The 15,264-nt window shown below is 35.0% G+C and overlaps 2 protein-coding genes across 2 annotated transcripts; one reads left to right on the top strand and one right to left on the bottom strand.

Annotated features, from left to right (window-relative positions):
- Positions 1-1,356: 1,356 nt before the first annotated feature.
- Rlip (Ral interacting protein) lies at positions 1,357-4,920 on the bottom strand. The gene is made up of 9 exons (XM_071718159.1): positions 4,759-4,920; positions 4,409-4,547; positions 3,655-3,896; positions 3,313-3,574; positions 3,050-3,230; positions 2,468-2,782; positions 2,029-2,404; positions 1,705-1,952; positions 1,357-1,641 (listed from the first exon to the last, which is right to left on the bottom strand). The coding sequence occupies exons 1-9, from the start codon at positions 4,841-4,843 to the stop codon at positions 1,540-1,542; spliced, it is 1,950 nt and encodes a 649-aa protein (XP_071574260.1). The 5' UTR covers positions 4,844-4,920; the 3' UTR covers positions 1,357-1,539.
- Positions 4,921-7,878: 2,958 nt separating this feature from the next.
- Positions 7,879-15,259, top strand: LOC139779702 (glucose dehydrogenase [FAD, quinone]). Its single transcript, XM_071718147.1, has 5 exons — positions 7,879-9,281; positions 9,900-10,255; positions 13,111-13,476; positions 13,994-14,358; positions 14,562-15,259. The coding sequence occupies exons 1-5, from the start codon at positions 8,695-8,697 to the stop codon at positions 14,913-14,915; spliced, it is 2,028 nt and encodes a 675-aa protein (XP_071574248.1). The 5' UTR covers positions 7,879-8,694; the 3' UTR covers positions 14,916-15,259.
- Positions 15,260-15,264: the final 5 nt, after the last annotated feature.

Genomic DNA, 15,264 nt, shown 5'->3' with positions numbered 1-15,264 from the left:
ACAAACTTTAATAGATTAATGTTCTATGAGCAGAAATAAGAAAAAAAAATTTTATATAAACATGCTTTATTAGATAGTTATAGCAAAAGTTAGAATTTTGTGTTGAAGATAAGTGATACATCGTAGTACATGAGTGATACGCCATTAGATGATGTTTAATAATGATCCTACCGCAAGTGGATCATTTATTAATGCGCGAGCGTCATAGCTACAGCTATCCCGAAGTATGGTTTAGACTATTTAGAGAACATTGCGAGCTGATAACAGGTACCCGTGTCATTTCACACTAGTACAAGAATTTTTTCCAACTGATCACGAAAAGCGAACACAATTTTGTGAATAGTACGTGCAACAAGTACAAGAAGATGACCTTTTCCCATTGAGAATACTATGGACTGACGAGACTACATTTACGAGAGGCGGTGTTTTCAATTTTCGTAATAACTATGTATGATCATACGAAAATCCATACGCTGTTCGAGAAACAGCTATTTAACGTCAATTCAACTGTAATGTATGGATGGGCATGTACGACATGTTCATTGGCCTCCATTTCTTGCCAGAACGTTTAAGTGCACATTCTTTTGTGAACTTTCTCAGCAACAATTTAACGATTGCTCTCGAAGATGTACCTTTACTATTTCGCGGATTTCGCCAACACATATGGATACAGTTAGATGGATGTATAGCTTATATTGGCTTAAATTGTTTCTTATATATGTATTTCATATTTTTGATATAACTTTCTAATAAAGCATTTTAGGACCTATGTTTATATAACATTTTTTTCTTATTTCTGCTCATAGAACATATCTACTAAAATTTGTCTGGAAAAACTTGGGACACCCTATACAATAGATATCATGTTTTGTTATTTTTCTAAAGATTTTCTGATTATATCTCTATATACTTTCTTCAGTTTTAGTCTCAAGCGATACTCTTTCCACTTACTCTGATTGCTTCCTGCTTGCTTAACACAAGACCTTTTTTTGGTTTCCTTTTTTTGTTTTCTCCGGTGTGACTCATCTTTTATGCCAAATGACAGTAACGCTGCTATTCAGAATATATAAAGTGCGTTCTAGACTTAATGTATCGGTTTAATTCACTGACCTATCTAAAATTTTATCAGCGTAATTAATATATAATAACAATATGTTAATATTTTGCTGACGTGTTAACATATGAAATATTACATACAAATAGAATTTTATTATATTACTTTTTTTATTGTAAAGAAAAAATTTTCTTATGTTTACCTTGTCTGAATATTTGAAAGATGCTGCTATTTCCTCCATCCTACGTATACGCTAGGTATTCAATTAGGAACTCGAATTATAAAAATGCAAATTATAAAAGTTTTAGTTGCATTTTGTATATTTTATTATTTTACGGAAGGATCGAACGAGTTAATGGTACATGTGATAATTGTAACATGTTATAAACTATATATGGTCATTATGTGCAAAAACGTAATGTCAGATCATATCTTTATAGCGTAGAGATATTGTGATTCCGATGCGATCGCTAGGAGATTTGTGGTCAAGTTTTGGCCATTAGTTGATGCACCGCCAGTTGTACACGTAGTTCCACACAAGCGTCTTTCTCCTCGATAATACTACGTATCAACGTCGTCATCTTCTTCTGCAACGAAAGAAAAATAAGTGTACAGAAGTAGAAAAAGAAAGCTGGCATGAAAGAACGTACCTCGAGTAATTGATTCTCTTTGACTAGCTGTATCATGGCCGTCATTTCAGCTTCGTTGGGAGAGTGCGTCCTCTCTTTGGGTTTCTTCTTTTCTTCTTTCGTGCTGCACTCCATTAGCATTTCCATCAATCGTCTGATCTCATTCCTCTCCTGATTGATGCGAGATTTCAGTAACGCTTGCATGTTCAACAGTTCCTCGTGGATCAGCCTCTCTCGCAACTTATCTATGACATCTTCCTCGTCAGGCTCTACATATAAATTAACGATATATTATACGATATATTTAGAGAAAATATTAGAAATATACTATTAATTATTATGTACTGTTTGTTTTGTCATTCGGTGTTACACTCTCAGGCTCTTGCGGTGTAACCGTTGCAATCTCAACCGCGAAATCAACCGTGTCTTTCTCTTGCGCATTTACACTTTGTTCATTTTGCGTAGCGTTTGCGTTGATACCTGTCGAGCAAGAACACTTCTCTTTCGCCTCTTCTGCATTATGCAGTTTGCTGTCTTTTTTTATCAATGTCGGATTGGTTAACGGTTGAGCATCACAAGGGATTATTTGCCCGGAATCTTCATCTACAGTCTTTGACTTCTGTGAGACAGATTCTATGGGAATATTATCGGTTGACTTTATTTCTTCATCTAGACTCTTTTGCGTAGCACCTTCCAGCTTTTGAACAGTTTTACATTTTCTCTGTAAAACGTAATTTATTATGTTAATGCTCTTTATATATACATTTTCCAAACATTTTTGTACCTTTAATTGCGTTATCATTCGTTGTACTTCCCACAATTGTTCCTCACGAGATTTTGTTACAAAACCGGCATTCATCTGCATGTGAATTTGAGAAAGCAACGATTCTTGCTTGGATAGTTCCGCGGCTATACCCTCCACGGAATCTGGCAGATTGGTACTACCGGATGATAACGGTGGCACATATTTTGTCAATTGTATATTTGGGAACAAAGCCTTGCAGTGGAATAATAGGGCCAATAGCAATCTGTGACTCATTTGCAGAACCGGGCTTAACGTCATCGAGACCGTTTGTGCATTCATTTTTGTTGTTTTCTCCTAGGGTAAAATTCATTGAAAATCAATTGGAATATTAATTGGAAAATCAATTGTTTTCAGAAAATAATGTATCAAATAATGTAAAAAATTTGTGCCGTTCGACAATCAATTTTTATTTTTAATAAAATTAGAAAGGAATCTAAAATTTAGATTGAGAAATCTTTATCTCTAGAATCTCTAGATCTATGATCTATCTCTAAAAAGATCTAAGTATTTTAAAGGTCTTTATCTGACTTTTGTATCAAATTAGTAACATTTTGAACGTACCCGCGCCGTAACATTGTCCAAATGTAACGTAACCCATGCCAGAAGAATCTTGTTGCATTCCGGTAACTGCTGCGTCAGCTGGGCCAATTGAGCTTCGCGCTGCGCGACGTCCTTGGTCGATGCGGCCTGCTCGAAACGCGATATCGTTTCGCTGTTCTCCAACACGGATTCTGGCAGCTCTCTACATCACCACAATGCGCACTTTTTCGTTTGATCTTAAAACACATGGTGAGAAAGAGGATAGAATTCGCAGGTATACAAACCTAAGAAAGAGTATCAATAAGCTCGTAGCTACCGTGGGTTCGATCTCGGATATATTCACCGGCTCCCGATTATTGTATAATTTTTTCAAGTGCTGAACTTTTGACTTCACTCCGGGGACTTTGTACAGGCCCTCTACATTCATCCCATGCTCTTCCACGTAATCTATACAATCTCGCACTACCAAGGGTAATTTAACTCCGTCATGACAACAGCTTCTTTCGACTGCCAGATGAAGACTAACACCGAAAATCGGTTGTTCCTCTGAAGGATAGAATATGTACATATCCAAGAAGTGTTGAATAAGTCAAGTGTTGAATAAGCTGTACGAATTACGATCTTACCGCCAATATCCAATCCTTCATGCTTTCCTTTCTTCCGATCCTTTAATTTCTGCTTGGATTTGTCTTTATCCTTGTCCTTCCGCTTTTCCTTATCTATATCCTTCTCATCCTTTTCTTTCTTCTTTTTGTCCTTCTCCTTCTCAGCGTCCTTTTCTTTCGCCTCCTTCTCCCTCGATTTCTCCCGTTTCTCCTTTTTAGATGGGAATTTAAAGGCTTTGGTCTTTTTTGATTTTGAAGGACTTCTGTATAATAATCTACATGTTAGTCTCAGTATTATATAAGTCACATATAAGACATTGAAAAAATCACCTTAAGAGCGATTTGCGATCAATTAATTCTTACTTTGCACATATATAATAAAGACTCTTATGATAAAGTAAATGTTTACTGAGCAAATAAAAATTAGTATAAACAACAGAGTATCAAGTCATAAATATTTGAAACAAGTCTGCTTTCCATTTACAAATCAGAAATCAAACTCTTATATAGTTTATTTTATTAGCAAGAAAAAGCTAATACAGTACAAATGAAAAATATGGAACAATGGTGGACGGATGACGGTGAACGGTGGACATTAATTCTAATTATCGAGCATTAGTTTACAGCACAGCCTCATTCGTATGCCTCTGATAAATATCAGACGAAGGGATCCGTTAATCGTGCGTTACATTAGCACTTGTATGTTATTCGAGAGGTGTCAAATAACAACATGTAAAAGAGACGAAAATCGCATAGGTTTCAACGGGAATATTACTTGGTTTCCTGATCTTCGTCTGGCGAGCTCTCACCCTCTAGGGTCGCGTAACCCCTGTCCTTCCTGTCCTTCTTGTCCTTACGCTTTCCACCGAGAAGCTCCTTCTTGGAATGCTTGTCGTGACTGCCTTCGTCACTAACTGTAGTACAAAAATCATCATAAATATCTCTATCAGTGAAATGACAGCGAGAGGCGTAAATATGTAACATCTGCGATTAGATTTTGACAGATGACATAACCTCTCTCTCTCTCTCTCTCTCTCTTTCCCGGACACGCACACACATGCACCTACACGCGATATCTCATCATGTTTTGAAACGCAAATATAACGTAACGATAGCATTACGTACAATCGCTCTCATTACTTTTCCTCGCCGATTCGGACGCGTACAATCCGGGAAATTCCTTCTCAACGTCAGGACTCTCGAAGTCCATCCTCCTTTAATTTATGTGCATTTGACACACAATTTGACACTTGTCCGTGTGTGCCAACACTGCCAACTCGAAATATTAATCTCGCTCGAGATATTTCGAGATGACAATGCTCGCGACTCTCGCGAGTCGATATCTCACGTTCTCGAACTGAACATTTGAACGTCGCGTCGTCTACAAAGTAGCGCGTCAAGAAATCCAATTTTAAAAATGGCATGTTAACTGAGTAAATTTCATTTGTATCGAAGAATTGAGGCCTCTTTTTCGCGATGCTGATTGGTTGTCTCGAATTTTGCATCGCGGCGTGTTTCACTCGTGTCGCTTCTGTTTGTAATGAAAAAGCTAAATGGCGCGCGCGTAGCGCGCGCTTGTAGTTACTCTAGTAAAATAAACTGTTTACAATATATAAGACATCACAAATCGCTCAGTATATAAAAACACACCAATTTGGACATTTTTGGTACATACGTTTTGTGTATTATATTTATATATTTCTAAATATTTATAAACATATTTAGACGAAGGAACTAAACTAAATATTTAGATATATTATATTCACATGTACATAGTACATTAGTCACGCGAATATAATATATCTAAATATTTAGTTTAGTTCCTTCATCTAAATATGTTTATAAATATTGTGTTGGTACAGTGTTACTTATATGTTGATATAACTATATAGAAAGAAAATTTGCAATAAATGAAGTTTCTGCTTGCAATGTTCTGATGATCGAGTTGTCATTTGTGTTACGTTTTACCTGATTTATTCTTGTCTGATAATTCCTCTATTTTTGAGAGTTGAAAATTTTACTACTCGAAATTTGAAGACTTAAAATTCTAGAAATTCTCGGAATTACAATTCTTGAAATCTCAGTTAGCTCTCTCTTATTAGTCATCTTTTATATCTGATTATATCTTCCTAATACTTCATCTTTTATTCTTCGAAATTTTAATCTTACAACTGTAATTCTTGAAATTTTTGAAATTCAATTCTTGAAACTTTAGTCACTTACTGATTATATATTCTTTTAATACTTTATACTTCGCGAATGTAATAATTAAAAAATTTTATAGGTAATTGGTATACCAGTAGTTATAAAATATCAATTAATTTTTAGTCAATCTTGATATATTTTTATACAATTTTACCTACCGTAATTAATTGACGTGTAATTTATTAGCATTGTATTGTAATTATCGATATCAATTGCCGACAAAAATTTAAATTCTCAAAAATCGATAGATTAAGAAGAATGGAATCAAGTAAGAAATATCGTTAATAAAAATGTCAAAAATTATAATTTTAAAAAAGTTTCTAAAAATTTAAGTTTAAAGATTCGAGAGTTACAAAAGTGTCAAAGATTATTATTATTATTATTTAATGAGAGCTGATGTTCTGCAAAAATTAATCTTGTGTTTTTTTTCTTTCTTCTTCTTCGTGGCAACGAGAGTCGTATTCACGGAAACTTGAACTTGCCGAAATTCCATTTTGGTTTTAATGTTACATTTATACAGTATTGAACGTAATCTCTGAACACGCGTTGCATAACTTTGTTATCTTCTTCGCGCAGCTGAGGTGCAAATACAGATGCCTCATGGATGGAACATGCACATTTCGTAATTGCTTATGTGGGTCACACGAGACTGGTTTCTTTAAGATTTTATATTGTGCGCCTTCGGTATTTTCGCTTCGTTTAATCGGATGCCACACCTTGATCAATGATTCACCTAAATCGCCATCGGAATTTTTTTTCCCATCTAAACACTATAAAGAGATTCAAGCATTAGTTATCGCGAATATAAATTGCAGTTCAACTTGGAAATGTTATTGTGCCATAATTTAATGTTCTATACACACATTTCTTTTATTTCATAAATTTCTTTTCTACATATTCTATAAGCATTGTTATAATTTAAATTTATTTCACTATTTCTTTTTTCACATCAAAATACTTTTATTTTGATTACAAGATTTAAAAAAATAACGGAAATGAACGCAAAAGTAAAATAAAATTAGAATTTTTAAAATATAATATAAACTCGAATAAAAACTATGAATAACATGCCAAAGTTATAATAAATTGCAATTGTATAAAACATTCATCGATATTTTCATTGATATTTTAATTGATACACTACAAAGTAACAATAGCTTTAACGTTTTAACATTCAAACTTTACATCAATCATAAGTATTGCAAATATATGTTTCTATAAATTACAATGATTGGCAACGCAAAGGAAAAACGTTAACGAGAATTGTTTGGCAAGAAGTTTGGTCATCGTCGTAATTGCAGCAGCATACGATGTTTCTTATACAAGAATGCCAAAAGTGGTCGGCCTTGCCGATTTTTTTTTCTTTCACCCAATTTTAATGCAGATGACCGCCAAAGATTCAATTCGATTTCAGTATTCGAGCGACTTTCGCTGGATAAACACGATTCTTTCAATCATCCGTTAATATTATAACTTTCTATTAAAGTGCTAATTCGTGCTAATTCGTGCTTTAAACATTTCTTACTTGTTAAATCAGAAGAACATGCGATCGCGTAATTGTGAGTGTAATAAGAAATATACCAGAGATTTGCGTAATGAAAAAAACTTAAAAAGTATACTCATTGGCCAATATACATAATCCATTAATTCTTATTTCAAGATCGTCTCAATTAATATCTTAAGATATGCTAATACACGGCTCTGTGATTGGTTTATATAACATTTTAAGATTGTACTTAAGACGGTCTTAAATATAAGATCCGACTATGAATACCGGCCATTGTCAGGGTGTACGTACGTGGAACTTATGAAAAACACGCACGTGGAAAAAATTCTGCCAACACGTTACAACTACTCGAAAGCCTTCGGAGATTGCGTCTCGGTAAGAGTGAAATCATAATTGAGTTAAATGACCGACGATAAGTCGGTCGCATTATCGATTTCGAACCGTTATGAGAGTTCGGTGCGGCCGAACTATGAACCTGTCGCATGTTCTCGAATGTCGAGACGCGGAGTTCGGAATGCAGGAGAATGCGCGATCGTTCGTGAGCACCATATATTGTGTCAAGATTTAAAACTGCTGATTAACATTCGTTTCTCGCAACCTTATTTTGCATGACTCGCGTCGTGCTGCCCTGACCGTAAGATTCGTAAAAATGACTTTGAATGCTGACGTAGACGACCCTGATGCTATGCAGATCTATGACTTTTTCCGATGCAACGTTAAGAGACATACCGCAGTTGATTGTTAACGTCGCATTACGAAGAACAAGATGCGATTAAGTGCCATATAGGACGTCACGAATAATTGACTTCTGTTTAGTGTGTTAATTAATCACAAAGATTTATGATCGAAGATATATGTAAATTGTGATTGAGGATAATTTGCTGCATATAGATATCGCAACTAATTAATTATCATATATCGAAACTGTCTTATACACCTGTGAAAATAAAAAGTCTCACGATGCAACGAAATTAGAAAGATTGCATTACATCGCGACGAGTGTGTAATCTCGTAGTAAGTTGATAAAATAAATTACGATAAATTCTATCGATCCGAAAGTGATTACCGAAAAAGTCATCACGCATTTAAAAGATTACCTCGAGGTAATAATCGAGGTAATTTTTTCAGGTCAAATCAAGATCAGAAGAAGAACTGATGTAATCAATTCATAGAGACTTATTTTGATTCGACTCAAATTAATGTCAAGGTCCTAGCTTTCTACAGAGCAAAAATTAGCAAGCCGTTATGCAAGAAATTAATAGAATGCAAATAATGTGTTAGAGAGAACTAGACACTGTGATATCCGAAAAAAGAAGATTTATTTCTCGCGCGATAAGATAAGATCCACGATGCTCAAGTCCTGCCTGATGATCTTGTTCCTGGGGCACGTCGGTGGGATCCTGCCGCCGGCCATTCTCGAAACGGTACACCACTTCTTCGCGGGATTTTCACCGCTGACCAATTTGGTGCGGGACGAGGATGCGGTGCCCGGGCGACGTTATTTATCTTTCGATTTTCTCGTGATTGGCGCCGGCTCGGGAGGGTCCGTGCTCGCGAATCGTCTGACCGAGAATCCCGATTGGAACGTCCTGCTGCTCGAGCAGGGCAAGGACGAGATCTTCCTCACGGATATCCCTTTTTTGGCGCCGATCCTCCACGTCACGGATTACGCCCGCGTGTACAAGGGCGAGCCGCGGCCGCAGGACGCACACGGTCGCGGTGGGTACTGCCTCTCGATGGTCGACGGCCGTTGCAAATTGGTGACCGGTAGGGCGGTCGGTGGCACCTCGGTGGTGAACTACATGATCTATTCAAGAGGCACGCCGGCCGATTACGACGGCTGGGAAGCGCTCGGAAATCCCGGTTGGAGCTATAAGGACGTGCTGCCATATTTCATCAAGTCCGAGAGATGCAAGTTAATCGATAAAAACGTGAGGTGCGTGGTGAGATCGCGAGATACTCGTGTGAGGAGTTACGGATTTGTTTCTTTGATGAAAATTTATCTTCGAATTTTTCATATAATTTTTTACAATTTCTATATAATTTTATAATTTTCTAGAAAATTTTTCAGATTTTTTTATACGAATTGAAGTTTACTTTTCAGAAATGCTGAAAAAAGCTCTTTTTCTTTTCTTTTCTTTTTAAATTCTTTATATATATGTAAATTTTGAAATATTTCTCCACGCACGCACGCACGCACGACACACACACAAACACATGCACACACACACACACACACACACACACACACACACACACACACACACACACACACACATTCTATAATTTCCGAAGAAAAGTTATAAAATATGAAAAAGCTTAATGTATTTTTTTTCCAGAAATCTTTATAAATATAACACAAAAAATTCTTAAAAATATTATTCACCGCGGTGAAAGAAATTCTCAGTAAACCCGCGGGTTTACTTCTTGTCGCGAATCTTCTCGATTACGTTAATTCGTGTAATTTCAATTATATATTATAATATTCATGTAATTCAGAGATAGTTAAGAGGTAATACTGCTTTTCCGTTTTACACGATTCTTCTCTTGTCAGATATCACGGATACGACGGATATCTGGATGTTACGACTCCTCCTTACGCCACTCCTCTGAGGGAATGTTTCTTGAAAGCTGGCCAAGAGCTCGGCTACGATCTGATAGATTACAACAGCGATAGGTTCATTGGTTTCTCGACAACGCAAGCGAATCTGCGAAACGGTCACAGAGTCAGCGCCAACAAAGCCTTCCTCAGGCCAATTCGCGACAGAACAAACTTTTATCTGTCCAAGCTCTCGACAGTGACAAAAATTATTATTAATCCGGAAACAAGAAAAGCTGTGGGTGTCCAATTCGTAAAGAACTATAAAACATATTTCGTCACCGCTACTAAAGAAATTATACTTTGCGCGGGTAAGCGCATTTAAGATATTAAGATTAAAAAATGTAATTATAGAAGCGCAATTTCAAATCCTACATAAATCTAATTTACTTTAACGCATTACTGATGAATCTGATATAATCTAATATAAAATATGTAGTTTATTAAAAAAATCTTTTAAAAGTAAATACATACTGGGTAATCGCGAAGTCACGCGCAGGGACTAAGTAGCTGTCATTTTGTAATAATTAGACATAATGAATTAAACACTAGAAGATACCCGTAGAAGATACCCGTAGAAGATACCCGTTATTTTTACCAGCACACAGTGCAAAATGAATAATATTAACTTATAAAACTAAATCATATAATAAAAGAAACGAAAATTTGAATGATTGTGTGGCTCATTGTCAATAATAATTTTGTAATTATTTGAAAGATCTCGATATGAGTGGTCATTTCCAAAAATTAGAAAGAAATTTATCTGGAATATTCTTCGAAGGCACAATTACGATTATCAATGTTAGAAAATATAATTAAATTTAATAAGTTTCACAAATACTTCTCGATTATCGTGAAAGCTTAGATGATCACTATTATTTCAAAAACATAATTGAGTTATGCAACTAGCTGAATTGTTGATTTTTTAAAATTATAATATTTATTTTTACCAATTTATATATGTATGTCCTCTTTGTACTGTATGATAAAAATAACAGGTTTCTTCTATAGTAAAGGGTTTAATTAATTTCATTCTGTTTACTTATTACAAAATAATAGCTAGCTAGCTCTTTAGTTTCAGCAATGTCTTGTGATTGTCGTCCTGCTAATCAATGCATGAACATCTCCGATTTATAAATGCGTTTTGGAGAACACGATACACTGTTAAATTCGTAGTGTTAAATTATACTCAATTTGAGTCATTTTTAGCTATTTCTAGCCACTGCTCCTACTAACAAAATATGTCGTTAGTTTAACAATTTAACTAAAAAAGTGGAGTTGAAATAATACCCTTTTATGCTAAAACAAAACAATAAATTTCGACATACATAATAGTAAAAAATAACAAAATGTTATTTAACTCAACGTACTGCTTTAAATTTCATTCTTTAATATTTAACAGTGTATGTTCGGTAATGAAAGTTTCTCTTATGAACAGAAATTGTTTCAATTCAGTTTGTTTAATTATTATTTATATTTATACGCTTTTTAAATCTTTTATTTGATATTTCCGATATTAAATATATATAATAAGTCATTCTTTGTCAACCGGATCACTCTCCCCAGAACAGTTTTTGTCATAAAATATTCTATTAGGATCTCAAAATGTAGATATAGATATAAGCTTTATAATACCGTTGGGCAATTTTTAAAATTCAAAATGGTTGATTCAAGATGGTGACTAGAAGCAATAAAAATTACATAAAGTTTTAACACTTATTGCACAAATGTTTATACCAGACCGATTTTTTTTAAACTTTGTAGTTTGTACCTGGAGATTTAATTTTTGGGTCGCTGATTATGAATCTGAAGTCAAATTCCTCCATATAAGATATATGATTTTCAACCTAAAAGTCAAAAGGGCGCTTTCACTTTTTGGCGTATAACTCTTAAAATATACCTACACTGTTGGAAAATTTGTGTTAAATATAACATAAATCACATGTCCAAAACGGTCCACTCAAATTTTTGTGTTAATTTAACATAATATGGATGTGTTAAGTGGTAACACTGATATTATGTTAAAATATTTCAACAGAAAGGAAATGTAATTCTGATCGTAATTTGAAGTTAATTATGTGTACAATTAACATAACTTTTATGTTGAAGTTGAGATTGTAAGATAAAATCAACACTCTATTTCTGTAAATTTTTATTCCTACTTCTTTTATAGAGTAAAATCAACATTCTTTTTCTATAAATTTTAACACATTTAATAAATACGTTCAAATTGTGTTACTTTAACATATTTTTTAAGTTATTTTAATTATTTTACATTTTGAATTTGTAAAATTCAATTAACATAGCAGGCATATGTTAAATCTACACACGTATGTGTTGATTATTTTACACAAAAATTTTAACAAGGACTTTTTTTAACACACAGGACCTCTGTTTTCAACAGTGTAAGGCCGGTATTCATAGTCGGTTCTTATATTTAAGACTGTCTTAAGTACAATCTTAAGACGTCATGAACCAATCACAGAGCCGTATTAGCATCTTAAGACATTATTACTTAAGACGGTCTTGAAATAAGAACCGACTATGAATACCGGCCTATGAGATAGAAAAAAATATTTAGGGTAAAAGTTTAATGGTAAGTTAAGGTCTACGAAGTGGTATAAACAAAAATTATTTTAAAAATTTCGTATTGTAAAAAAAATTTGCAAATTTTTTTTACATTTTTGTTTGTACCACTTTGTAGACCGTAACTTACCATTAAACTTTTATTCTAAATATTTTTCTCTATCTCTTATATTTTAAGAGTTATACGCCAAAAAGTGAAAGCACCCTTTTGACTTTTAGGTTGAAAATCATATCTTATATGGAGGAATCTGACTTCAGATTCATAATCAGCGACTCAAAAAATCTCCAGGTACAAACTACAAAGTTTCAAAAAATCTGGTATAAACATTTGTGTAACAAAGTGTTAAAACTTAATGTAATTTTTATTGCTTCCATTCACCATCTTGAATCAACCATTTTGAATTTTAAAAATTGCCCAACGGCATTATATAGCTTATATTCATATATCTACATTTTGAGATCTTAATAGAACATTTTATGACAAAAACTTTTGTGGGAAGGTAGGGTGTTCCAGTTGACAAAGAATGACTCATATATATATATATATATATATATATATATATTAATATTAATTGCACAGGTACTTTTGGTTCACCACAATTACTGATGCTTTCCGGGATAGGTCCAAGAGATCATTTGAATTCATTAGGCATCGGCGTAATCGAAGCTCTTCCGGTGGGATTTAACTTACAAGATCACGTGAGCATGTCAGCTTTAACATTTCTAGTCAACGAGAGCGTGACCATTGTCGAACCACGTTTAGGTTCGAATCCGGCTGATTTTCTGAAGTACTTCACAGAGGGAACTGGACCTTTAACGATACCCGGCGGCGCCGAAGCGTTAGCTCTTGTTAATACCAAGGCTAATAATTATATTAAAAAAAGGGAAAAGTTAAAGTTTAAGTACATTCAGAGTCTAAATACGCACAAGAACAACAAGCAGTACGGTAAGCATTTTGCCATCGCGTAAAACCTAGAGACCCTATAATCAGAGACTGACCATCAGGCGATTTCCTCAAAATCCTGTAAGAGAGAAGGATATAAGAGAGAAAGAGAAAGCGATATGAATATATATCGAGATATACATTCATATCACTTTCTCTTTCTTTCTCATGCTTTTGAGGAAAAATGGCAAACCAATCAAAAGTGAGCCCCCTTATGGCCAGTCTCTGATTATAGGGTCTCTAGGGTGTAAAACCGAAATTTTTCGAGCAAACAAATGCGAAAAGATTAATTTCTTCTTTTCTAGAAAGAGTCAAAATGTTTATTATTATTATTATTATTTAGATAAATTAATTATTTTTATATTATACCAATTAAACTCAAATTTAATTATAGCGATAATAAGTACCTACTCGGATCGCATTTTATATATTTATCGAACAATTACTGACTTGTTCCTTTTGCCATTATAAATTTTTCAAGCTTAGTTGGCTCTAACAAAGGTCACATTATTTCTTACAGCTGTTCCCAACATTACTTCCATTACCGTAAATCATAACGTCTTTAAGATGTATCCTCACGCTAACGCAAGCAAGATGTTAGACGACTATCCCGACATCGAGTTGGTGTTAGGAGCAAGCTCGTTAGCCGGCGATACTTCCGGCAGCTATCGCGGTCTGCTAGGATTAACGGAGGAATTTTACAAGGAGGTTTACAGCGATTACAAGGGCTTCGACGGCTTCATGATCGTACCTGTGCTTCTGCGACCTAAGAGTCGCGGTAGACTCACCTTGAGAAGCAGCGATCCATGGGACTCGCCGATCGTGGACATCAATTATTACGATCACAAGGATGATCTGAATACAATGGTGCAAGCTATAAAAATCGTAAGAAGAGGGTCTTTACGCATTTTTTTAAATATATTCTACTTTTATCTTACAATTTTTCTCTACCTACTTTTCGTTGTATTGCATTACAGTACTATCACATTATTTTATTCAGAATTTATATATTCTCTATATATGTAACTAAAACATCCTTCACTCTTTTATCGTTCTCCAACTTTTAATTACGCCCTTTTTTATCGCAGGCGATCGAAGTAGCTTCCACGAAGGCGTTCAAACGTTTCAACGCTACGCTGCTGCCGGTACCATTTCCAGGATGCAGGCACGTTGCTTTTAAGAGCGACGCATACTGGGCCTGTGTCGCTCGTCACGTGTCGACGAGTCTGGGTCACTACGCGGGCACGTGCAAGATGAGCAGCCGGAAGGATTCAGGGGTAGTGGACTACAGATTGCGGGTGCACGGGATCGACGGTCTCAGGGTCGTGGACGCCAGCGTGATGCCGACCATAATCGCTGGTCATACGAACGCGCCGGCATACATGATCTCTGAGAAGGCCAGCGACATGATCAAGGAGGACTGGAAAGATTCCGCTTCGTGAAACGTGTGGGAAGCAGGAGGAAGTAGAGATGCTACGACATGCGAAACGTGGGACGCGTGATCACGAAAGGACGAAGACAGCAGCGGTGAAGAAGAGAATCTTTTCAAGAATAAAAATTCTTGAAAATTTAAAGAGTATTGTTGTATGTAAAATAACGAGGAGTTACGTCTAAATATTTTACAGAACATAGTAAAGTATTATTTTGTTATAGAAATAGAACACAATTGTGTGTAGTTATAACACGATGCTTTACATGTACCTATAGAGATTGAATGACATTTTGCTCACGTGTATCCTATAGTGTCTCAATGACTGACTATTATAAAAAGAAATAAGAAATAAAACGGTG

Source organism: Temnothorax nylanderi, unplaced genomic scaffold (assembly GCF_030848795.1).
Source record: "Temnothorax nylanderi isolate EJ_2023f unplaced genomic scaffold, tnyl_v1.0 TNYL_tig0238_pilon, whole genome shotgun sequence".
In the NCBI taxonomy this organism is placed as follows: domain Eukaryota; kingdom Metazoa; phylum Arthropoda; class Insecta; order Hymenoptera; family Formicidae; genus Temnothorax; species Temnothorax nylanderi.
The sequence above is the reverse complement of the archived record's forward strand: the minus strand, read 5'-3'. Positions and strand labels throughout refer to the sequence as shown.